Source organism: Falco biarmicus, chromosome Z (assembly GCF_023638135.1).
Source record: "Falco biarmicus isolate bFalBia1 chromosome Z, bFalBia1.pri, whole genome shotgun sequence".
Taxonomy (NCBI): domain Eukaryota; kingdom Metazoa; phylum Chordata; class Aves; order Falconiformes; family Falconidae; genus Falco; species Falco biarmicus.
Genome location: NC_079311.1, coordinates 17,466,139 through 17,488,397, shown reverse-complemented (window position 1 = coordinate 17,488,397; position 22,259 = coordinate 17,466,139). Strand labels below are relative to the sequence as shown.

Here is a 22,259-nt window from a genome sequence, read left to right as displayed (position 1 = left end):
CACACTGAAGGTTTCAGTTGTTGCTGGGTGATGTTTATACTAAGTCAAGGACTTTTCAGTTCCTTGGGCCCTGCCAGCGAGAGGGCTTGGGGGGGGGACGGGACCGGACGGGACACAGGAAACTGGGAGGGGACACAGCCAGGACAGGTGACCCAAACTAGCCAAAGGGATATTCCATACCATATGACGCCATGCTGAGTATATAAACTGGGGGAAGAAGAAGGAAGGGGGGGACATCTGGCATTGTGGCGTTTGTCTTCTCGAGTAACCGTTACACGTGACGGAGCCCGGCTTCCCTGGGGATGGCCGAACACCTGCCTGCCCATGGGAGTGGTGAATGGATTCCTTGCTCTGCTTTGCTTGTGTGTGCGGCTTTTGCTTTACCTGTTAAATCGTTCTTACCTCAACCCTTGAGTTTTACATTCCTTTCCAGTTCTCCTCCCTACCCCTCTGGGTGAGGGGCAGTGAGTGAGCAGCCGACGTTAAACCACGATGCATGTATAAAAAATTCTCATTGTTTATGCTGTTTGAAATGCTAGGCCCCTCATCAGCATCTGGCTAGATTAAAAAGGGCTATTATGGCCACTAAAAAAGATTATCTAATGAAATATTTTACTGCAAGTTTTAATATAAGCATGGACAAACATGCTTAAGCAGCTAGATCTTCATCTTTGCTGCTACGAAGATACTGGTCTGAAAAAATCAAGTTGAATGACAAACTGAACATCTAATATTAGGTGACAGGCCACAGCCTCAAGCAATTCTGTGTGAATCAGAATCTTCTTTATTACTGGTAACTTCTGGTTGGATTGTACCTCCATGCAGACCTGACAACATGGCTTATGCATACTGACACTAAGCACTACTTCAGCTACTTCTAAACTTCTTGAAAATTACTTTTCATGCTCTAGGCATCTTGGTATATAGAAAATTAACAATGTCCAGTAACTTTTCTGTAAGGAAGATGCTCCATCTTTTAAATCCATCTTCAATAGAGAATGCTTCTGCAACAGCCTGAGAGAAGCACTTCCTATGTGTTGCTTAAGTGAACAAGCCCCAGTAGAGACAAGGCGGTGCTCTGTAATGTAAGTGAAGGCTTAATTTAGATGGTGATCAGCATTTACCCTGATGTGCTGTCTCACAGATTGGGATCTGAAATCTCTCCAGACACTAGTATTAGTTCTGCAGATTTCCTGTCAGAGTTGATCTAGAATTGGAACAAAGTCTAGGCATCAGCGTGTTTAAACCCCCACCTCCCCACCCAGATCCCAGATTTCTCTCAGAAACACAGAAATTGCTGCAGACACAGCTATGAAATATTGTTAAACTTGTACACTTTAAGGCACTTGCAGATTCTACACAGCTTCAATGAGTTTAATCTTCAATATTTCTGGAAACAAGATCAAATATATTTTCAGCTCACTTTATGCATTTGATAGTGTAGTAAGGTATGTATGTAGAAGAATTAGGTGTCTGAAACCTGAACTCTGAGGAAAACAGACCACCTTGAACAGGAACCTAACTCAGAGTCCAAAATTTATTTAAATTACCCAAATGCTAGTCAGTGAGACTTGATCTGCTCTTTTAAAGTGTTATGGGGCATTAAAAGCAAAACAACTTTTTAAGTACAGCTTTGTGTTCCACCCCATTCCATGCCTTTCACTGTGCAAGCTGTATGCACTGTACAGGAAGCCTGAATCTCTGTCCTACAGTAACATACTCTGTGCTTAGTTTTTGCCTAGTTTTCGCTCTTCTTATAGCTGCTTCCAAAAAGGAAACACAGAACAATGGATAAAGATGATTTACGGTTGGTTAATGGCTCCCCTCCAAAAACACTAGGAACAAGGATTTTGAAAACGGCTGGTTTAGCACTTTCAAATTAAAAGTACATGGAAACTCACAATCCTTGAGTACCAGTTTGCTGTGTGAAAGAGCCATCTACTTTGGGACTCTGGGTATATAAAACAATCAGTCTTCAGTTTCATAGCTTACAGTAATAACTACTGGGAAGTTAAGAGATTTGAGGTGTTTTAGTCTTTTCCTACTGTTTGAAGGCAAGGATTCCAGACTAAAACAACCCTGCAGTTCAGCCTAAGTAAGTGTAATAAGGGTTGATGAGGTAACACATTAATAAAAATTGAACTTGATACAACAAGCCTACTTTCAGTACGCAGTGCAGACGGGAGGGTGGGGAAGAACACCAGCATTCTACTTGGCCTTTGAGAATATCTGATCTGTTTTTTTAAACTGAACCCAAAGTTGCACATTTATTACTAAGTAACGCTCAAGATTATGACCACATTAACAGCTTTCTGTTAAAATGTTTCATAGCATCACGGAATGACTGTGGTTGGGAGGAACCTCTAGGGGTCATCTTGTGACCTCCAGTAGTTTGCCCAGGACCATAACCACGTAGTGTTGGAACATATCCAAATGAAGACACCACAACCTGTCTGGGCAATCTTTTCCAGTCAGTACTTCATCACCCTCCCAGTAAAAAAGTGTGTCCTAATGTTCAGAGCAAAACTCCTGTGTTTCAGTTTGTGCCTGTTGCTTCTTGCCCTGTCATTAAGCATCACAGAGAGCCTGGCTGCACCTTCTTTGTGCCCTCCGTTCAGGTATTTGTACACAAACAGTGGAGATGTCCCTGAGCCTTCTCTTCACCAGGCTAAATAGTCCCAGCTCTCTCAGCTTGTCCTCCTAAGAGAGATGCTCTAGATCCTGCAACACCTTAGTGGGCCTTTGCTGGATTCACTAGAGGAGCTCTGCTGTAATCAAGCAAGAATAACTTGTTGCAGGTACAGTGCAATATGTATCCCCTCCTTAATCCTCCCGACTTCTTTCAGAACTATTTTCATTGGTTTTTTCTAGATACGGCTGGAGCCAACTGCACTAAAATTATAGTAGAATACTTTGAAGGAGTTTTTCCACTCAGTTGTTGCGGCTGTTGCTCTAAATACAGCTAGGAGTAAGAATTAGTACTTGTCCTGGTCTTAGCTGGGATAGAATTAGTTTTCTTCTTAGTAGCTGGTACAGTGCTGGGTTTTGGATTTAGTATAAGAATAATCTCTAAATCAAGGACTTTTCAGTTTCCCATGCTCTGTGAGCAGGTGCACAAGAAGCCCGGAGGGAGCAAAGCCAGGACAGCTGACCTGAAGTAGCCAGAGGGATATTCCATACCACAGAACGTCATGTTCAGTATGTAAAGTGGGGAGAGAGGGCCGGGAACCACTGGTCACTGCTGGGAGGCCGGCTGGGCATTGGTCAGTGGGTGGTGAGCAATTGTACTGTGCACCACTGGGTTTTTTTCCCTTTGGATTTTATTCCTCTCTCTCCCTCTCCTCTTCATTACAATTATTATTAGTTTTACATTATTTCACCAGTACTATAACCTTGTTTATCTGTGCCTAAGAGGGTATTTGTTATCACTGTAGATAGATTCATGTGGTATTGTGGATTGGGCAGTCACTGACTTCAGTGAATGCATTAGTGTAATCACTGGTTGATAACTGTCAGTTATCAGTTGCTGACAAGGATCTTGAAATTTTGGTAGCCTGTCTACCTGAAGATACAAAACAGACAGAAGTACATCACAGAAGTATTCTGTTGGGTTACAGAAGACTGTCAGTATTTGACAGTATTTGTATTCACCGTGTCTCATGCAGATTATTCAAAGAAACATGAATTAAAATATGAGAATGCAAGACTTGTATGACTTTGTTCCTACATGGACAATGACAGGAGTCTAAAGTCAAAGCTCTGTTTGCGTCGCGGTACTGAGGATAACATGACAAAACACACCAAACTTCTTCAAAATAAATTTAATTTTATGCATTAGAAATATTATCCCCAATAGGTCCACCTTTCCACATTTTTAACAACAAAGTTCATGGCTTTCAAAATTAATAAACAGCTAAATAATTAATTTCAGTATTAGATTCAGATTCTGGTCAACTGCATAAGAAAGCTAGTCACTATCAGATAATCAGGAAGGAATAAAAATTATTTTTTATACTGTCAGTTAATTTTTGCACCACTGATATGATATGAGCATAGAACTTAACTTCAGAGTCAAACTAAATGGACGAAATGTATAAAATCAGCACATGATCTTCAACACTTCCACAGATTCCAGCAGTATTTTAATGACTTCTGCACTGTATTCTAAGGTAAGTGAAGCCGACCACCATATGAAACAGATAATAAATGCTGTTTACTTCAATTGGACAAGTGTGTCCAGTTTCCTGATACACAGATTAATTCAGCATTGTAAACAAGCCTTCTAATACAATTCACGAAAAAAATGTTTGCTTTATGGTTCACTCTTTCAAATTTATGATTACCATAGTTTCATTGTGCTCACGAGAAGCAGGCAGGCTTGCACCTGGACGTTTTTGCTTTATGTTATGATTAGGCCGCCATTTTACGGATCATGTAGTTCAGAATGCCGCCATTGTGGAAGTAAGTGAGCTCCACATCAGTGTCAAATCTCATGATGGCATGAAAGGTTTTCCCGGTATCCAGCTGTTGGGGTCAAAGAAAGTCATTCAAACAGCAGAACCTTCCACATATTACATGACATCATAGTAAAATAAGGACTATTAAGACAGTTTTGCCATCTCAAGGAATTGTGATGGAAAGTTGAAGTGAACAGGCACTCAACATCAGTATTTCTTCCCATGCTAGACTACAGCCAGCTGCTCAAGAGGGAAGTGCTTTAAAACAAACTGTAATAAACATGGTATGGAGTTTCCTTGCATTGCATTTGCTGTCTCATTTAGATTTATTGATACAAGCCCAGGGGCATGAAAGCTGACCACCCTTTCAAATGGTTATGCTAATTCTTAACATTTTCCTATGTAGTCATTCTTCTGGCTTAGGTACAGCAGCAATACTAATTTCATTCACTTTCTCTGAGGCCTAGCATTTGGGAGTCAGAAAAGCACAAAGACAACTGCATGAAGTGAATAAAATACTTGTATTTTACTGAAGACTCCCCTGGTCAGGTACTTCCAGATGAATGCACAATGTTCACCTCTGACTGGTAAACTGACGGACTCTTTGGTACCTATAGTTCCTCTGCTTCAGGGCAGTTAATGGGGCACATGTAAACACCTATTGTTAGAAACTAATTCAGGGAGACCACCTGCATTAAATGAACATGCAGTAAGTACATTGTTTTACTAACTGCAGTAGAAGAGCAGACTTTGATGCTATTAGGCTAATTAAGTCAGTTTTACAGATGTTCTAATCAAGAATAAACCAAATTTTATCACAGATGCCAATATTTTTCAAAAAAAGGCATAGGTTTAGAGGCAAAGCTAGACAAAAAGAAGTCTTTCAAATACAGGGCCTGAAGTTTAGATTTTATGCTGGGTACACTTAAACTTCACTTTTAATGCTGCAGTGAACAGTATTCTGTCAGTTGAATTGTCAATGAATTATTTTAAATTTGTTTAAATAAATTAGTTTAATGTATTTAATTTAACAGTTACAGTTCACGTTCTATTATGCTTCAAACATTTAAATGAGACAGAAAAATTTATAGTGGACTTTGAAAGACTGGTCCAAAATACAGGACTGCTTTGTGCTAAGTAAAAGAGTTTGCTCATGCTGCTTTTATATCCCATCACAGCAAATCTCTACTAGAATGACTGTTTTCATCCCTTTCTCCATGACAATTCTCCCTTCCTTAGGTAAGAGAAGCTTACTGCCATATGAAAGCAAGTTGTTTGAAGAGTCAGTTAATTCTGAGTGAAATTATAGTGAGTCAGAAAATTCAGACCTTTGGTGTCTCGTACCTTAATCTCAATTTTCATCTGAGGTTTTAGTTTTTCAGGAATGACAATCGTGTAACGCTCCCGTCCAGTGAGTTTTAAAGCCCCTGCATCCTCACCAGGTAAATACTGCAGAGGAATCACTCCCATCCCTACTAAGTTGCTTCGATGAATTCTCTCATAGCTTTCAGCAAGTACAGCCTTGACACCCTGGGAAATACAAAACAGGTATAGTTATCTTTATGGTTCAGGATAGTCTTCTGTGCTCATGGGAAGGAAATTGGTACATTTGTGGCCCCCTCCATTTCATTTACCAGCTACTGGCAGGGTCAGCAGATCGTGTCTGACAGTGGACTGTCCAGGATGACTTGATTATATGTTAACTTTTAAAAATCTTTAAAAGAAATCTGATTGCCAGGCTGTTGCTTTCTTGGGAATCCTGTATACTTCTTTAACATGTTTTAAGTAAAGCACCACTAGGCATTTCCATAATTCTTGCTAATTAAGTGTTACCCTCTTACACTACAAGTTCCAGGATGCAGTTTAATTAATTTCTGAATTTTTACATATTAATACAGTAAAGACAAAAAAATTACCACTGGAACAAACCCCCTCAACCCACCCCCCCAAACACAGATAAATGTAATCTTACACACCAGCTCTCCTAAAACTTTTGCCTTCACAAATTCCACAAGGAAGCTTGAATCAGAGTTCAGGTTGGTAAATAATGTAGAATAGGCAGACAAAGAATGCAACAGGTGTTTCCACTGTATGCGGATTTCTGTTAGGCTCCTATAACAATACTGTTAAGCATCCCTGCAATCTGCATATTGAAGCCATGCTAAATTTCATTTTCACTGGTACCACTTTTCTCCTACACTTCCTATCTTCCCTGCTAAGTGAGCTGAAGAAGGCAGCTGGAAGGAGACCCAAGGTTTACTGGGTTATGGGAAGCAGAAGTAAAGAAAATGGCCTTTCTCGTGTAGCCTTCTGGATTTCTAGCTGAAGATCAGTCAAGGCTTCCAGTCTGAACAGGATCTAGGAATATTTGCCCAGCTTTTGCAACGTTACTATGACTCTTGGAGGAAGCTGAGATTTCAAAATAGCTCTGGCTATCAGAAGTAAGAATGAGCAACCCAGGACGCTGGTCATAAGCTAGTCTTCTTGACTACGCGCTTTTAAGTACTGACCTCCTTCTGGTTTACTGCAGTCACTCACCAAGAGGAATGGTCCTTTAGCTGCCCAGTCTCTGGAACTTCCTGCACCGTATTCCTTCCCAGCCAGCACAATCAGAGGATGGCCAGCCTGCTTGTATCTTTCTGCAGCATCAAACACATCCAGCTGGAATGAAAATGCCCAACACCTTAATTCACTTTTTGGGGGTGGAAGCACGGTTCCAGGGAAACAAGGAAAGAAGTGTCCCCACATAAACAGCTGAAGCCCATACTTTCTGCCAAGCAGCACTTTAAGGATATTAATCACAGTGATTTGTGGCTTCTTTGTGGTCTGATCTCACTCCCAGCACAAACCTGCACCTTCCATTACCACTTTACAGTGGTTATACCCTCCAGTGATAAGCCTGATAGCAGTAGGTATGCCTGACCTGCTTCCCGAGGTCAATACAGCTTCCCCTCATCAGCTTTACTACAAAGGCAGTTAAGTAAATGACCTAAGCTGTAAGAAGGAAAGCCACTACTAATCCACTCTACTGTCAATGAGCCTTAGTTTAGAGGAGCAAGTGTACTTACAGTTTCCCCGGAAGGGAAATGGACAGTCTGAGGTCCTTGTTTATCAACAAATTTGTTCACCAAGCGAATGTTTGCAAATGTTCCTCTGGCCATGACAGCATCATTCCCTCTGCGGGAGCCGTAAGAATTGAACTCTCGAGGAGTCAAGCTATTAAGGGAAAAAAAACCCAACAAAAAAAGGAAACGTGTTTTGTTTTTTTTTAGACTGAAGCACTCTGTGCTTTAAAAAAAGAAATTAATGAACTGATGTTTTTAAGGCAGATATGAACATAGTTCCCATCATGGCGGTAGCATCCATTTAGCCAATATTTCTACTTTTATTCTTTTTTTGGAGGAAAAAAATAAAGTAAAAAAAATAGAAGTATGCCTACAGCTTGGTCACAGAAAGCAGCTTCCATAGTATTGTCATCCCTTGCCCTAGTAAATGGTATCTGATAGTGGTGCAAGGATACAGTTCCTGTTAGGTCAGAAGACACAATACAATTCTTTTCTTAATAGCTGGCTACTGAAAATCTTCCTTGTTACTTATATTACCACAGCACCTAGAACAAAGGTAGAGACACCACTGTGCTAAACATCTAAAAGGCACAGAGCATCCCTGCTACAAATTAGAACTACAGAAGAAAAAGTTAATCCACAAGTAGAGGTATTGGAATAAGGGGACACTCCAGCCTAAACAGTAAACAAAGAATATGCTGGAATGTGACTGAAAATTGACTGTTTGCACTGGGCTACATCCAAACAGCAGCTATGACGTACATCTGTTTTGTAATTTCTGTAGGGCTATTTAGATTTCAAAGTGACTGACAGCACAGGGCCAAAGAGTCCAGAGACGTTAGTTGTCAGCAAGTCATGTTTTAATCAATTTCCCCTCCAGAATTACTAGGTCTAGTGAATATCTATTTCTTGTACAATGTCAGTCCTGTTCCTCAAAAGATCACTGAAGCTATAAGAAGTACTAAACCAGAGAATAAAAGTATTATCTGTTAAGACTGGATAGGGCAACTCAGCACGTCCTAATCATGCCTTAAGTTGAACCCAGGCCATGGAAAAAGCCTGATATTTTACAGCAGTTTGGACTCTAACCACAATAGCTTTGCCAGTTTTTGCAGCTGCACTGAAACCTATATTTCTGGATATTCTATAGCAGGGGTCCTCAAACTATGGCCTGCGGGCTGGATACGGCCCCCCAGGTTCCTTAATCCGGCCTCCGGGATTTACAGAACCCCCTGTCGTTCCCCCCCCACCCCACCCCCCCCACCCCCCCCGCCAGGGGTTGGGGGGGGAAACCAAGCAGCCGCAGATGACTGCCTGCCACTGCATCCGCGCCGGCCCCCTGGTTAAACAGTTTGAGGACCCCTGGTCTATAGCTCTTGACAGTCTGGATCTATTAAATAGTTGCACATGCTAGAAGAAGCAAGTATAAAACCAAAACAATTTTTGGCAATAAGGACCGTGATAATTTTGTTTCATTAGGGGCACAAATCCTTATTCCTTTATTTATGAATACACTTACTGTAAACTAGCCTGAAAGTTATCTTCCTCCCCTCTGTCCATACAAAAGTCTTTAGCTCTCCAGTGTAACAGACATGCATACTCTGTGCAAGTTCTCACACTTGGTGAGAGCTGCTGAAACAGCAGAGAAAGAAATGTTTTTCTTTCTTCTTTTATATATTCTCCAGGCATCCATGAAGGTATACAAGCATATGCAAAACACCACCAGATATGTGCGGCTGTAACATGGTATAGTAGTTGTGGCTTGTTTCCTCTTCCCAGTCTGTAACAAGAAGCAGTGCTTACCCTCTGCTGGTCAAATAACGGGCTGCAGGACTATTTCTTGCTATATTCCCAGCTGGAGATATGTGGTCAGTTGTCACAGAATCCCCAAAACTCAACAGGACATAAGCATCTTCTATTGTTTTTGGGGTCTGAAGAGCCAAAGTCTAAACCATCATAAATAAAAACATAATCATTAGAAAATGCCACAGAATTCCTTTACCTTTCTTGAAAGTGCAAACTGAAAATAAGGTCTCCCTTTTTATATGTTAGAAGAAAGAAAAAAACCCGAACCCTATTAAAAATGTTTATGTTTTGGACAAAATGTGATTTCCTGGCTGGCCGTCAGCAAGTTCAAGATGAAGAAAATAGAGACAAAAAAATTAGCCAAGACTTCCTGTAGTACATGCATGAATGCAGACAAAAACCCCACAGGATTACTCTGCATCTGCATGTATTGAAATCTGCATTTTCTTTCAAATAGTACTGAAATAGCCATCTGAACACTGAATTATTTGGTGCAAAATACAGGCAAGCAGAACGGTGGGCTTTGTTTCCTGTCCTTTTCCCTCACTTGTTTTGTGACTATTTAAAAGTTTTTCACCTTAAAAGGAAAAAGACTTTTCAAAAGCCCTGAAGCGACAGGGAATCCTTAGAATTTTCAGATTCACTCATGCCTTTGTATTAAAATGAACACAATACTGTAATTCAAACATTTGAGAACCAAAGCCACAACAGGCTATGATGATGGATGCTCCCAGGCCCCTCAAAATGGCTTTGCTTCACCTTTGACCTTGACTACACACTTCTGTTTGATTCAAAGGGAAAGTGTGCACGTACCAGACCATCAAAGAAAGGTGGAGACTTGATATAAGTTGACTTAGGATTCCAAGTATATAGTGTATCTGAAGGAGCATCCAAGGCATTCCAAGACTTGTTTACTGTCTGAAAAACATACCAAGACATCCCATCAATTTCTAAGTTTTCAGAATCAATTTCTAAGTTTTCAGAATCAAGGAAATTACTTCAGAATCCAGGTAAAACTCAAATTTGACTTCAGCAAAAGCCCTATCTATTTCTTAAAGCACTTTGGGAAATTCTTGTGACAATATATATTATGTTTGGGGTTCATTTTGTTATGAAGACCAACTTATTTAACATCTTTAGAACAGCACAGTACATCAATCAAACTACAGTCCAGGGGATTAATTCACCTCTATTTTTTGGTAGACCTCCTTGAACATCCCAGGAATAACAAACTGACGCTCAACAGCTTGAATCTCATTTCTTGTTGGCCAGATATCTTTCAGGTAAATCTTCTTCCCTGAAGCATTTATTCCTGTAGAAAATGGTATTTTTATGTTTGTTGAATAAATTTTCCATTAAGGAAGAAAAAGTTTACCATGGTGTTCTTTAGGTATGTGTTCCTTCTAACCCTGTTAACACTCATGAGACACACTTTATTTCACCTACAAGGGTCTGACAGAAGAGGGCCTCATAAACTTGATGATGCCTGTACATACGGCTTCTTTTGTGATTTCCAAGGGCCTTCCAGAATAATTTAGATTGGAAAGGACCTTTGAGGGTTGTCTAGATGAACTTCCTGCTCAGAGGAAGTCTACTAGGTCAGGTTGCTCATGACAGACTGTCATCCAATTATCACTGAAAAGGTGCCCCTGTTTAATTAGCACACTGGTCAGGCTTGGCTTCCCCCTTTCTCCATCATACAGACTCCTTGTTGCTCTGTTTCTTAACAATTGCATGCTTTGTGTCCCAGAGGTACTCAGCATCTCCCTAGGACAAATGTTTCTGAAGAGCATAATTCCAACTAGTTTAGTCTATAAGCTGTGAAAAGAAGCATCCTGATACTGTCTTACCCAAAGGCTCTTTCTCAAAGTCGATCCGAACAGTCCCTGCAATTGCATAGGCTATTACCAGTGGTGGGGAGGCTAGGTAGTTAGCACGGGTGTTGGGATGGACGCGCCCTTCGAAATTCCTATTGCCAGACAACACACCCACTGCTACGAGGTCTCCCTGTAAGAGAGTTTGAGACAAAGGTAGCTGAGGTGCTTGCAGACTCCATATACCCAGCAGATCTGTCGGGATGCACTGTGCTGCAACATCAATGACTGGACAGTCACAGAACTGCCTCTTTTCAAGCAATCCCAAAGCACCTCCCACCTCAGAATACAGGCTGAATTTACTTCACACACAGCTGAGAAGAGTTAGTGCACAGCATAACACAGCTCAGAATAGCTTACCTATGCTGCACAGGAAAAAACTGCATACCTGTGTAATGGCCTCAACAACAGATTCTGGTAGGGGTCCACTATTGCCAATACATGTCATACAGCCATAACCCACCACGTCAAACCTAGACAGAGCACAAAAACCATCAGTGAACAAAAAGCTATTTTGGAGAAAGATGTTTAACCTCTTAGCAGTTGGCAGGGTCACTTTTAGAAGATGTACCGTTTTAACAATCGAATTGCTGCCAAAATCAGCATTTTTGAGAATGCTCGACTTTTATCATTGCAGTGACTGTCTGTGCTCACAGAATGAATATCTGGGAAATGTGTTATCTAGCAAGATGAATAACACTATAGTGTCATTTATGCTATTTAAAAACCATTAGTCTTGCAAAATAGCCCATTTTCCCGCTTAAGAACATGAGTCTTCAAGAAGCTACAGCAGGCAACACACCTTCTCGTTCATTGGCACAGTCAGCCAGCACAACAGCAATGAGTTAACTCATACAGGATCATGCCACACAGCACGTGACATATCTTCTAAGCTGTACAGGGAAACAGTTATTCTATTGCATCACTTGCTGTCAATGCTTTTAGCTAAGCAGCCACAAGACAACAGTAAGGAAAGCACTCTTACCCTAGTTGGGAAAGGTAACTCATAACTCCACTCTCCCTCAGATAGTAAGTGACAACCCCGCTTCCTGGGGACAGGCTAGTTTTAATGTATGGCTTCACTGTCAAACCAGCTTCAACAGCTTTCTTAGCAAGCAATCCTGAAAAATGCAAAGGGTATATTGCGGTTTTTCCTGGAAGTGTGACAGTCTGATGGATCAACAGGTTAACAGAAGGATCATTAAATAACTGAAAAACAGAAAAGGCTCCATTTTCAGCAATGAAACGGTACAGTAAGCCAACAGCATTAACTCAAGAAAAAACAGCTAGAGCTCAAGTGCTCTGTTGAACTGTAGATCCAGCCTGCAATTTCTGCTCCACTGGAAAGCTGATGGAGGTTGCATTCAACAAGGTGTACTCACACTGCGGCACCAGACAGACATTCAAAACTCAGAACACAATTCAGAAGACAAGTATGTCACAATAAATGCAATGAAGAATTGTTAACTTCCCTCTTATGGTGGTCTAGCGATCCACTGCTGAAATAACTGCCCACATATGACTTGCTGCCCTCAGAAGGAAATGGCTCTGAGCGCGCCAGCTCTGGACCTTGTGACAAACAAGCTATCTCACAACGTACATCTTGTTGCAGAGGTGCTGCCTGACCACTATATGCATAGAGATGTTTTAGTGGAGCATATGTATTACCAGAAACACATTTGTTCTGAACTTCTTCCTTTTAAATGAACTGTCCATACATAGCTGAATGTTCAGAAAACAAGTCCCCTCCAACCCCCTCCCAGGATGTGCATAAAAGAAGCAGCAGCTATGCAAACTATGCAAAACTTCATATTCCCATGCCTCATTCTCCTTCTCACACACCCACTTAGGTAAGAAAATATACATAAGCTCTTATTTGAGCCAACATGATGTCCAACAGGAAGATGTTATCGAACTGTTTTGCCTTTGTCAGCTGTTTGGCAGCTCTGTTAGACATGATTGGGAGACTTCTGTGTGTTAAGTGTTGTGTGAAAATGAACAGATTTGGAGGCCTAAGGGTAGACAGGTGAATTTTAAAAAGCAGTCCTATTCCTGAAATTGCTAGGACTCCTTAGCTGCCAGAGGAAGCTGTGGAAATGGGAGCTCTTGGATGCTTTTGAAAATGTGACCACAAATAAATGTTCATCCTAGGATCTGATAGCCTGATAGCCTGCTGGCTTGTTTTCCTGCCAATACCAGTTCTGAAAAGAATGCAAAGTCAAACTCTAAAAACTGGCAAGGAAATGCCAGAACTTATGTTGCTTCGAGCAACCTTAGTCCAACACCTTTGTAAAGTCAGATTAGGCTGTCAAAGCTACTACAGCATACACTTACTATCCCCACAACCACACAGCCCCTGCACATCATTTAATGCACAGGACATACAGTGGTAGTTTGAAACAACTATTGGTATTTTGGATTTCTTTTAGCTTGATTACTTAGTGGAAGCACTCTACGTTACATTACTTTCCCTTCAAAGCCTGCTCCGAAAGCCAAATTACCATGCTTTTTGTGGGTATCTCGGAGGTTCTCAACACTTAGTGTACAGTCACTGGAGACTGAAAGAATTAATTTGTCCCTCTCCTTGTCAAGGTCAAAGCATCAGCACTACTGGATGGAAAGGCAGCAACAGTAAGAGTGCCCACTAAATCCGAGTGCATACATTGAGAGCCTTAGGACTAGGTTCTTCAGCCCACTATGTGTTAAGTAGTATTGAATGTGTGCAAAGTACCAAATTGTATCTGCAAAGCATTCTACACTTTAAACCCATAGAGCTATAAGGCCAAGCACGCTGAAAGATCAGTATTCCCTCTGCCATGCTATGAGGGTAAAAAATGCATGCCATTAACCTAGAAGCCAAATGCTTGAGGAAACTATATCCTAAGCAGGTGGCACAACTGAGGGATACACCTACCTAAGGTGAGTAGGACAGAGCAAAGACAGCCTCTGTGGAGGAAACCTACTTCTTGATCCTTGGAAGAAATACAGCCCTATTTCTGTGATCATGACCAGGATGGACCTAAAGAAAGATGTATGCTGATTTGGCTGTCCTGTCCAGGGCAAGTGAATTGCAAGACGTCGTTCAATTGTGTTCCTCACAAAGGGTAAGAAATAGAGCAGGCCTCTCCTCCACTTCCCTTCCCACCCCACAGCCTGGCTCATGATGGACTTGTCCCTGTTGCTAGAAGTTAAAAAAACTGTTGTGCCTGGGAAGAGGGTGAGCTGCTGGTACTGTAGAATACCCAAAGACATATGCTAGTCCAACAACAGGTGACAAATATCACATTGGCAAACTATCTGTCAGAGGTTGTCCACAAGCCAAGATCTTCCCACCACCAGACAGGAACAAAGGAGACAAATCAGGTGGTTTCAGCCAGTAAGTAATCCTCTCTGGTCAAGGGCCCTTGCATTGCCCATTGCACTTTCCTTCCAGTGTTTGTAGAAAACAAGCCTGCATCCTACAAACAGTCTGACAAACTCGGAAGCCCTAATGTGGTGATGATCTTACAGTGACAGATAACATCTATGCATAAGTTTGTGGAGGAGAGAAAGAAATACGTAAGCATGTAGCCAAGCACCTGGGAAAGAGGACTGAACTGGTCTGCTATAGGCTGAACTCTGAGCTGACTCTGCATTCCTAGTTTGTTGCCAGAAGTACACATTTGGAATGAGAAATTTTCTGCTCAGACTAGTCAGATTGAAAATGAACAACCTCCTGACCTGACATTTAACACAAACAACTCAGACTACATGTTTTATAGTATTTGAGTAGGGATAAGCAAGAAAGTGGGGGATACAAAGCACACCTCTGATCACTTCTTGGATGCAGTTAAGATGTAAATAACAAGGCTCTGAAAGATGGCAATCCCTGAGAACACAAATTTCCTCCTCTGCTCACCTCCTACTTGCCCTCAGACTCTTGCTGTAACAACTTCACACACTCCCTAGCTAAGTGTGTGTTCTGTACTCTGCGGTCAGATCAGAGCACTTTCAGCCTTAGTTTCATAGACCATTTTTCACTGTCCTGCTTCTTGTGACCGATTTTCAATAACCTCTTCTCAGCTCTATATAACAGCTTCTGTGCATTTAACAAGTGTCAGAGGTGCTGGTTAATTCAGTTCCAGCCTGCCCTGTAGAGAAGCTAGTGCAGGAAAAATACATTTTCTTCGATCCATGTTTCCAGCTACCATTTCCAGAATTCCTTCTGCTACCCTCAGGGACTAAACTCAGTTTTAGCACTCCAAATGACAAAACCAGCTCTGTGCATGTAGAATTACATCGGTGTTGCGTTTGTCTTTAGGACACACAGCCAGAGTCAGAAAGAAACTACTGCAGATTAAGCAAATAAACTTACCTGCCCCCAACATAACTGAGGGGTTACTGGTGTTTGTACAGCTTGTAATGGCAGCAATCACTACTGAACCATGAGCAAGCTCAAAGTCACAGCCCTCAAAATTAAATTTGACTATTTTGTTGTGTCGGTCTGAGGCAATTTGGAATCCCTTGAATCCTTGCTGTAGGAGGAGAAAGTAAGAATCAGAAGGATATGGTTAATATAAATATTGTGAGTGGAAATTAGTATGAACTAGGAATTTCATGAATGAGAAGCATCTGTCAGTCACATCCATGATTCCATTTTTAGGTCTGGTGGTGAAGCCTTGCATCCCTGGTCAAAGTGGCAGACAAAAACAATTTTTCTGGGGTCTATCCTATTATCTGTTTACTGGTAAAGAGGCAACCTTTGCAGCAAAATATGTATTTTGTTCCTGCATGACTATATCCTTCTTCAGATTGCACAGATCCTTCTTGCTCCCATATGCTCCAGATTCCTGACCACGTATAGTCTTGTTACACAACCTAGTCCTGAGATACTAGCTGTAACACAAAAAAATTTTAAGCCATCATTATCAAACAGCTCAAACTTATACTAAGAGCTGACTTGAAAGGCAAAAGCCTGTCTGACAGTTCAAAAAAATCAAGGAGCAAGAAGGCACTGGTCGCACCATGAAAAATTATGTTTGGAGATCTGAAAGCACAAGGTCATTTAACGGTGTTTGGAACATAACAAAACAAGAATTATTGGGAACTGCTGTCGTTTAAGTTTGTTGATTTAAATCACGAGAGTTCTATACTGCCTTTAACAAGGGTGATTACCCTATCAGCCAAGGATTTAAACTGATTTTGGAAACTTAACTGTCTGGGCATATTAATTCAAATTAAAATCTTGCTCTTCTTTCAGTGACCATTTTTGACTGAGTGATGTAGAGAGAAGTCTTTTTTTTCTGTCTTTACCATGTGTCACAGAGACACATGCAGTTCTGATCTGCTGAATAGATTCAGTACTGAATGCAAAACTCCATTGCGGAGCTGAGGGCTTAACCTGCTTGGAAAGCTGAAGTGCTGGGTAGTTAGCACAGAGCTCAGCGCAGCAGCTACTTGGTCCACTCTACTAACAACACCCTTCGTGGCCTATTCAGAAATCCCTAGTGCATGTCAAAACCATGTTAGGTCTAAGACTGATCTAAAATCAGAAAGAACTACTAATTCAATAAGACATGAACACCTTCATGTGACGGAACCATCACCCCAGTTTTAAACTACCCATTGTTGATGTCATCTTCTAAACTGCATTCAGACATCCTCATTTACTTTTCAATAACAAAACAACACACAAGTTAACCCCAAAATGTAGTTCCTGAACACCAGACAGCTTTTAGAAGCGTGCATTAGTTTATATGCCCAAATGATCCCAGTCCCTACCTTGGCTCCCAGACAAGTCTCAAAGTCCTTCTTCATATCTGACACAGCAACTTTGTCCTGAGGTCTTTTTGGTCCACTGCAGCAAGGTGTAACAGTATGGAGATCCAACTCAAAAACCTATTCAGGAAGAGGAAGTGAGAGCAGTTCAGCACTGCATAACAAGTTGAAGCCAGTTAAGCCACAGATATGCCACCTCTGATGCTGAACCATGGCTAAATCTGCACACTGTGTTTGTTTGCAGAAATTATCTAAGACATATGAGAACGAAAAGATCAGAAGAAAGGAACAGTTCTACTTTTAGACTCTGCCAGCTCTCAAAAATACCCCAGCTATGAAAGCTCAGTGTATGACTGAAGCATCTAAACAATACAGATGATTTTGAGAATTATGTCTTTTCACATGCTAGCAGCAGGGTCCTCTTCAGAAAACAATGATGTGAAGAAATCCTGGTACTGGCATAAACCAAAGCAGACTATTCATCTTGGCCTTGGGTAAAACATTCGGTATATTATAAAACAGAGAATATCCTATTTTCCTATTCCTCAGCGATGTTTCAACTTTGTTATTATAGTATGCTGCATCTTTTCATATTTACTAAGATTTTTGAATAATCATGCAAACCTGAACATAAGTTACAAGGTAAATTCTTACTGTAGAGAGAACCAGGAATATTCTTGAGTTTCCTGGACTCAAGTAAGATCTTGGTTTTCTTGCAAAGAAAGCTGTTTGTGTGGTCTGTGGTTACCACACAGAGCTTCTAAGTGTCGTGATTCACACAGTAAAATAACTCGCTGAACAGAACAAGGGTAAAACTGGGACAAGGCTTACACAGACAACATCCGCACTGTCTTCATCGCTGTGTTTGAGTCTGGACTGAACTGCTCAAAACCACATGAACAAAATTGCAGAATCTGCATCAGCTAGAGCTCAGTTGAGAGCCAGTCTATACCTATGCCCAAGCTTTCACACCTGAAGAGACAGCTAACTTATGCCACTGGGCCTTAGATTAAGACAGATGTGTGAACCAAGCCAAAGGACGAGGAGTCCTTTGACTATTTCTTAGTTTCTGTGAAAAACTGACAAATGTCACATTGAAATAGGGCAGGGCATAAAGCAAGGAGCCAGAGAACAGCATAGTTTCTAACCTGTGTGAAGTCTGGATCCTGAGAGGAGTTCTTGAAATCTCTTAGCATTCCCACAGCCTCAAGATACCTTTTTGTACACATAACTTTCTCTTTATCACGGCCTAAGGTGAAAGCCAGACACAGCAAAAATAAAATGCAATGAAACTGAGGAACTACTGTATGACTGAAAAACAAATCAATGCTTAACAGGCTATTTCACTGTTCGTGCTGTACACTGCACTACAAGACCCTTTCAGCACAAATACTAGAGATTCATTGGAAACAAAGCCATTGAGCAGACTTAGTGGCTTTTGCAGAACAAAAACTTAGCGCTGCCTGAACCTAGCTTATCCAGATGACAGAAGCAGGAACCTAAGCAGCAGGCAGTTAGCTGTATAAAAGTAAAACTCAGCTCTTCCTAAACATAGCCCTAAGAGCAAAAAACAGCCCAAATAAGTAAGTACGGATAAAAAAATGCACTCAAGCTCAGAAGGCTCCACTTGATTCAATCCCATTGCTGACTACACCTTATAGACCTGGAGTCCCTGCTTTCAATTACACCTTTAACTCGTAGTCTCTTCTTACACTCACCAGTTTGTATCAGGTACCCAATGCTAATATCATCCACTGGGAAATAGGCAGCTGTTGCTCCATACTCTGGACACATATTGGCAATGGTGGCTCGGTCAGCAATTGACAGCTGGGCTACACCAGGACCAAAAAACTCCACGAATTTACCCACAACTCCAACTTGGCGGAGGTGCTGTTATAAAAACACAGGGCCTGTGTCACTGCTAGGTGTCAAAGACCTGATTATACACTAGGTAAAATATACAGGCTTTACTTCTTGCTCCATGTCTCTCAGAGTGAAATGCCAAATGCAGTGAACAAGAGTCATGTACATTATGAAATACAGCTTTCAACTTTTTAGCCATTTGCAAAGCTTTGGTAAACTCAGTCACAAGAATGAGGACACAGATGTAGTTTCAATAATAAGGTACAGTAAGTACAGGGATGTACTCCTTCTAAACTTGCTCTTCATCTCATTTAAACTACAGTCTATCTTATAACAATTGCATTTTTCTCAACGTGACATTCTAAGGAGAGAAGAACAGTGTGAGGTCTTTAGCCAGGAAATCCTGGAAGATGGGGAAACAGGAAGAACCAACTACACAAGTATGTGAATCAAACTGTAAATGAACACACACATGTGGATGAACTCATAAAAAAAGCATTGGTTTTCCCCATTTGGAGGTTCTGTCTAAGGACAGCATCCCATGACCAACCTGTACCAGATTTCTGACCTCCAAAACCCTTAATAATGCTAACCAGTAATATTCTTAATTCAGTCACAATCCACAGAGTGGATAAATGTATTATAAACATACAATGTGAGCCAAACACCTGCAGGTCAAAGAAATCAGACTGCAGCACTTACTGTCTGTTTCCAGGTTTGACATTGCCTTATTCTAAGGACTTCAAGAAAGAAAAACATCATGTTTCTTTTAAGGCAGCAGGGAAACGAGACCCTTTCACAAGCACTGTTGTTCCACAACAGGTCTGCATGTGAGGATTTGAACAGGCCACACAGTATCAGTTCTCCGCTCTGTTTTGTCTGCCTTCTGAGAAAGAGATTTGCCCATCAAATTTGCAGTTGTCCTTGGGCAGCTGATTGCAACCCACACAGAATGATAAAGTGTAAAAAAAAGTCCATAATGACTACATGGAAGCACACACAGGGCTCCTAAGCATGCAGTACAGTGGCTCTGTCCTACAGATTACGCATAGCTTCCAGCCGTAATGGCAAAATGGCACACACGTTCATTACCTTGGTAATGGTGAGCACTATGTCAGTGGATGTTACCAGTGGCTGAGGGTTTCCCAGCAGCTTATAGCCAACTACCTCAGGAAGCACCATGCTGATCGGTTGGCCCAACATCACTGCTTCTGCTTCAATGCCACCAACACCTGTACACAACAGGAGTATATAATCCAACTATTCAGAAAGACAGTAAGTAACATGCCAAAGATAAACCCATGAAGTACAGCTGACTGATGATTCCTCAATTTAAGGTGTGAAAGAGGAGAGCAGTCAGGCAGAGGACTTAGCTATCTGCTGAGGCACTCCTCATCTTGCTTATTTCTGCAAGGTTGGGCTTTTTTGATTTCTTTCCATTTCATACCTTCATCCTTACACCTCAGCCATTAGATAGGTTATTGTCTAAATCGAAGTAACTTACTCTGAGGACACACGGCTTTTATAGTAACAGATGTGTAAGTTTTATTTAATGACTTAAACATGCAATTCATAAACAAAGAATGACTGACACGGCATTGAACATGGCGTGCTGTGAGCGAAATGTAAGCAGACCATGACTATTAGTCACCAAACAAAAACTTACAAGTTATTTTGAAGGAAAGAAAGAATATTAGAGTCAAGAGTATAGAATACTAATAGAAAAGCTACTTATTAAGACAGAACTATCTTCCCTACATCTGTTAAGTTCCAACATCAACAGTTTCAACAACTAGGAACCTTTGTGTAAGCACACCTTCAGTATTAGAGTGAATGCAATTAAAGTGACTACTTCATTTTGCTAATTTAATAAGGTAAAGTATCAAGATGTCAGTCATATGCAATCTAAAAAAACCCATGTTTACTAGCAATCTGGCATTAAGCAGCAGTTTTATAACTTTTTGCCTGTAGAAACACCTTCTCATGTTTATCTTCCACTTTCAAACCTCATTCTACCTTTGCTTAGCTTAATTAATACTAAGCTAGAACAAACTGCCTGTAATAGTAGCTTATGCATGCCAAACCACTGCTCCTATCCTCTTCCCCATTTAATCTAACAATAGTTCTGAGAAATAATTTCCAATTTATTTTATGCAAGATGATGTTAATTAAAAAGATAATTCTGTTGGAAACAGTATCTGTTGGAGGGATAATGCAGTAGGGCATAGGCAATCCAGGAAATTCTTGGAATGCATTGACAGTAACATCCTTCTCCAAGTGACAGAGAAGCCAATGAGGAGAGATACTATGGTGGACCTTGTTCTCACCAACAAGGAAGAGCTGGTGGAGAACGTGAAGTGCAAGGACAGCCTTGGCTGCAGTGCCCATGAAATGGTGGAGTTCAACATCCTTAGGACAGCGAGGAGGGTACACAGCAAGAATACTACCGTGGACTCAGGACAGCAGAGTCTGGCCTCCTCGGGGATCTGCTTTGTAGACTACCATAGGATAAAGCCCTGCAGGAAAGAGGGGCCCAAGAAAGCTGGTTAATATTCAAGGATCACCTCCTACAAGCTCAGGAATGCTGCACCCCAATGCAGAGGAAGTCAGGCAAAAACACTGGGAGGCCGGCATGGATGAACAAGGAGCTCCTGGACAAACTCAAACACGAAAAGGAAGCCTATAGAGGGTGGGAGCAAGGACAGGTAGCCTGGGAGGAATACAGAGAAACTGTCCGAGCAGCCACGGATCAGGTAAGGAAAGCGAAAGCCCTGACAGAATTAGATCTGGCCAGGGACATCAAGGGCAACAAGAAAAGGTATATCAGTGATAAAAGGAGGACTAATGAAAATGCAGGCCCTCTCCAGAAGGAAACAGGAGACCTGGTTATCTGGGACATGGAGGAGCCTGAGGTACTCAGTGACCTTTTTTTCCCCAGTCTTCACCAGCAACGGCTCCAGCCACACCGCCCAAGTCACAGAAGGCCAAGGCTGGGACTGAGAGAATGAAGAACTGCCACTATAGGAGAAGATCAAGGTTGAGACCATCTAAGTGACCTGATGAGATGCATCTGTGGGTCCCAAGTGAACTCGCAGATGAAGTGGCTAAGCCACTATCCATCATACTTGAGAAGCTGTGGCTGTTCAGTGAAGTTCCCACTGACTGGAAAAGGGGAAATGTAACCCCTGTTTTCAAAAAGGGGGAAAAAAGGAAGACCCAGGGAACCATGGCCCAGTCAGTCTCACCTCTGCACCCAGCAAGATCATGGAGGAGATCCTCCTGGAATCTATGCTAAGACACATGGAAAATAAGGAGATGATTGGTGACAGCCAACATGGCTTCACTAAGGGAAAATTGTGCCTGATAAATCTGGTGGCCTTCTGTGAGACGGTTACAGCATTGATGTATGAGGGAAGAGTGACACCATCTACCTGGAC

At 41.5% G+C, this 22,259-nt stretch overlaps 1 protein-coding gene across 2 annotated transcripts in view; it reads right to left on the bottom strand.

Annotated features, from left to right (window-relative positions):
* Nucleotides 1–3,806: 3,806 nt before the first annotated feature.
* The window catches only part of ACO1 (aconitase 1), a 39,215-nt gene continuing 20,762 nt past the window's right edge, over nt 3,807–22,259 (bottom strand). For both annotated transcript variants that reach the window (XM_056325265.1, XM_056325267.1), the window contains exons 7-21: nt 19,915–20,054; nt 18,678–18,849; nt 18,108–18,208; nt 16,963–17,079; nt 15,557–15,716; nt 12,188–12,323; nt 11,591–11,675; nt 11,179–11,335; nt 10,516–10,640; nt 10,142–10,246; nt 9,326–9,468; nt 7,526–7,673; nt 6,996–7,118; nt 5,802–5,987; nt 3,807–4,524 (exon numbers count right to left, since the gene is read on the bottom strand). In XM_056325265.1, the coding sequence (XP_056181240.1) occupies nt 4,411–4,524; nt 5,802–5,987; nt 6,996–7,118; nt 7,526–7,673; nt 9,326–9,468; nt 10,142–10,246; nt 10,516–10,640; nt 11,179–11,335; nt 11,591–11,675; nt 12,188–12,323; nt 15,557–15,716; nt 16,963–17,079; nt 18,108–18,208; nt 18,678–18,849; nt 19,915–20,054 (2,012 nt within the window). In that variant the 3' untranslated portion in view covers nt 3,807–4,410. The remainder of the gene's footprint in view (nt 4,525–5,801; nt 5,988–6,995; nt 7,119–7,525; nt 7,674–9,325; nt 9,469–10,141; nt 10,247–10,515; nt 10,641–11,178; nt 11,336–11,590; nt 11,676–12,187; nt 12,324–15,556; nt 15,717–16,962; nt 17,080–18,107; nt 18,209–18,677; nt 18,850–19,914; nt 20,055–22,259) is intronic.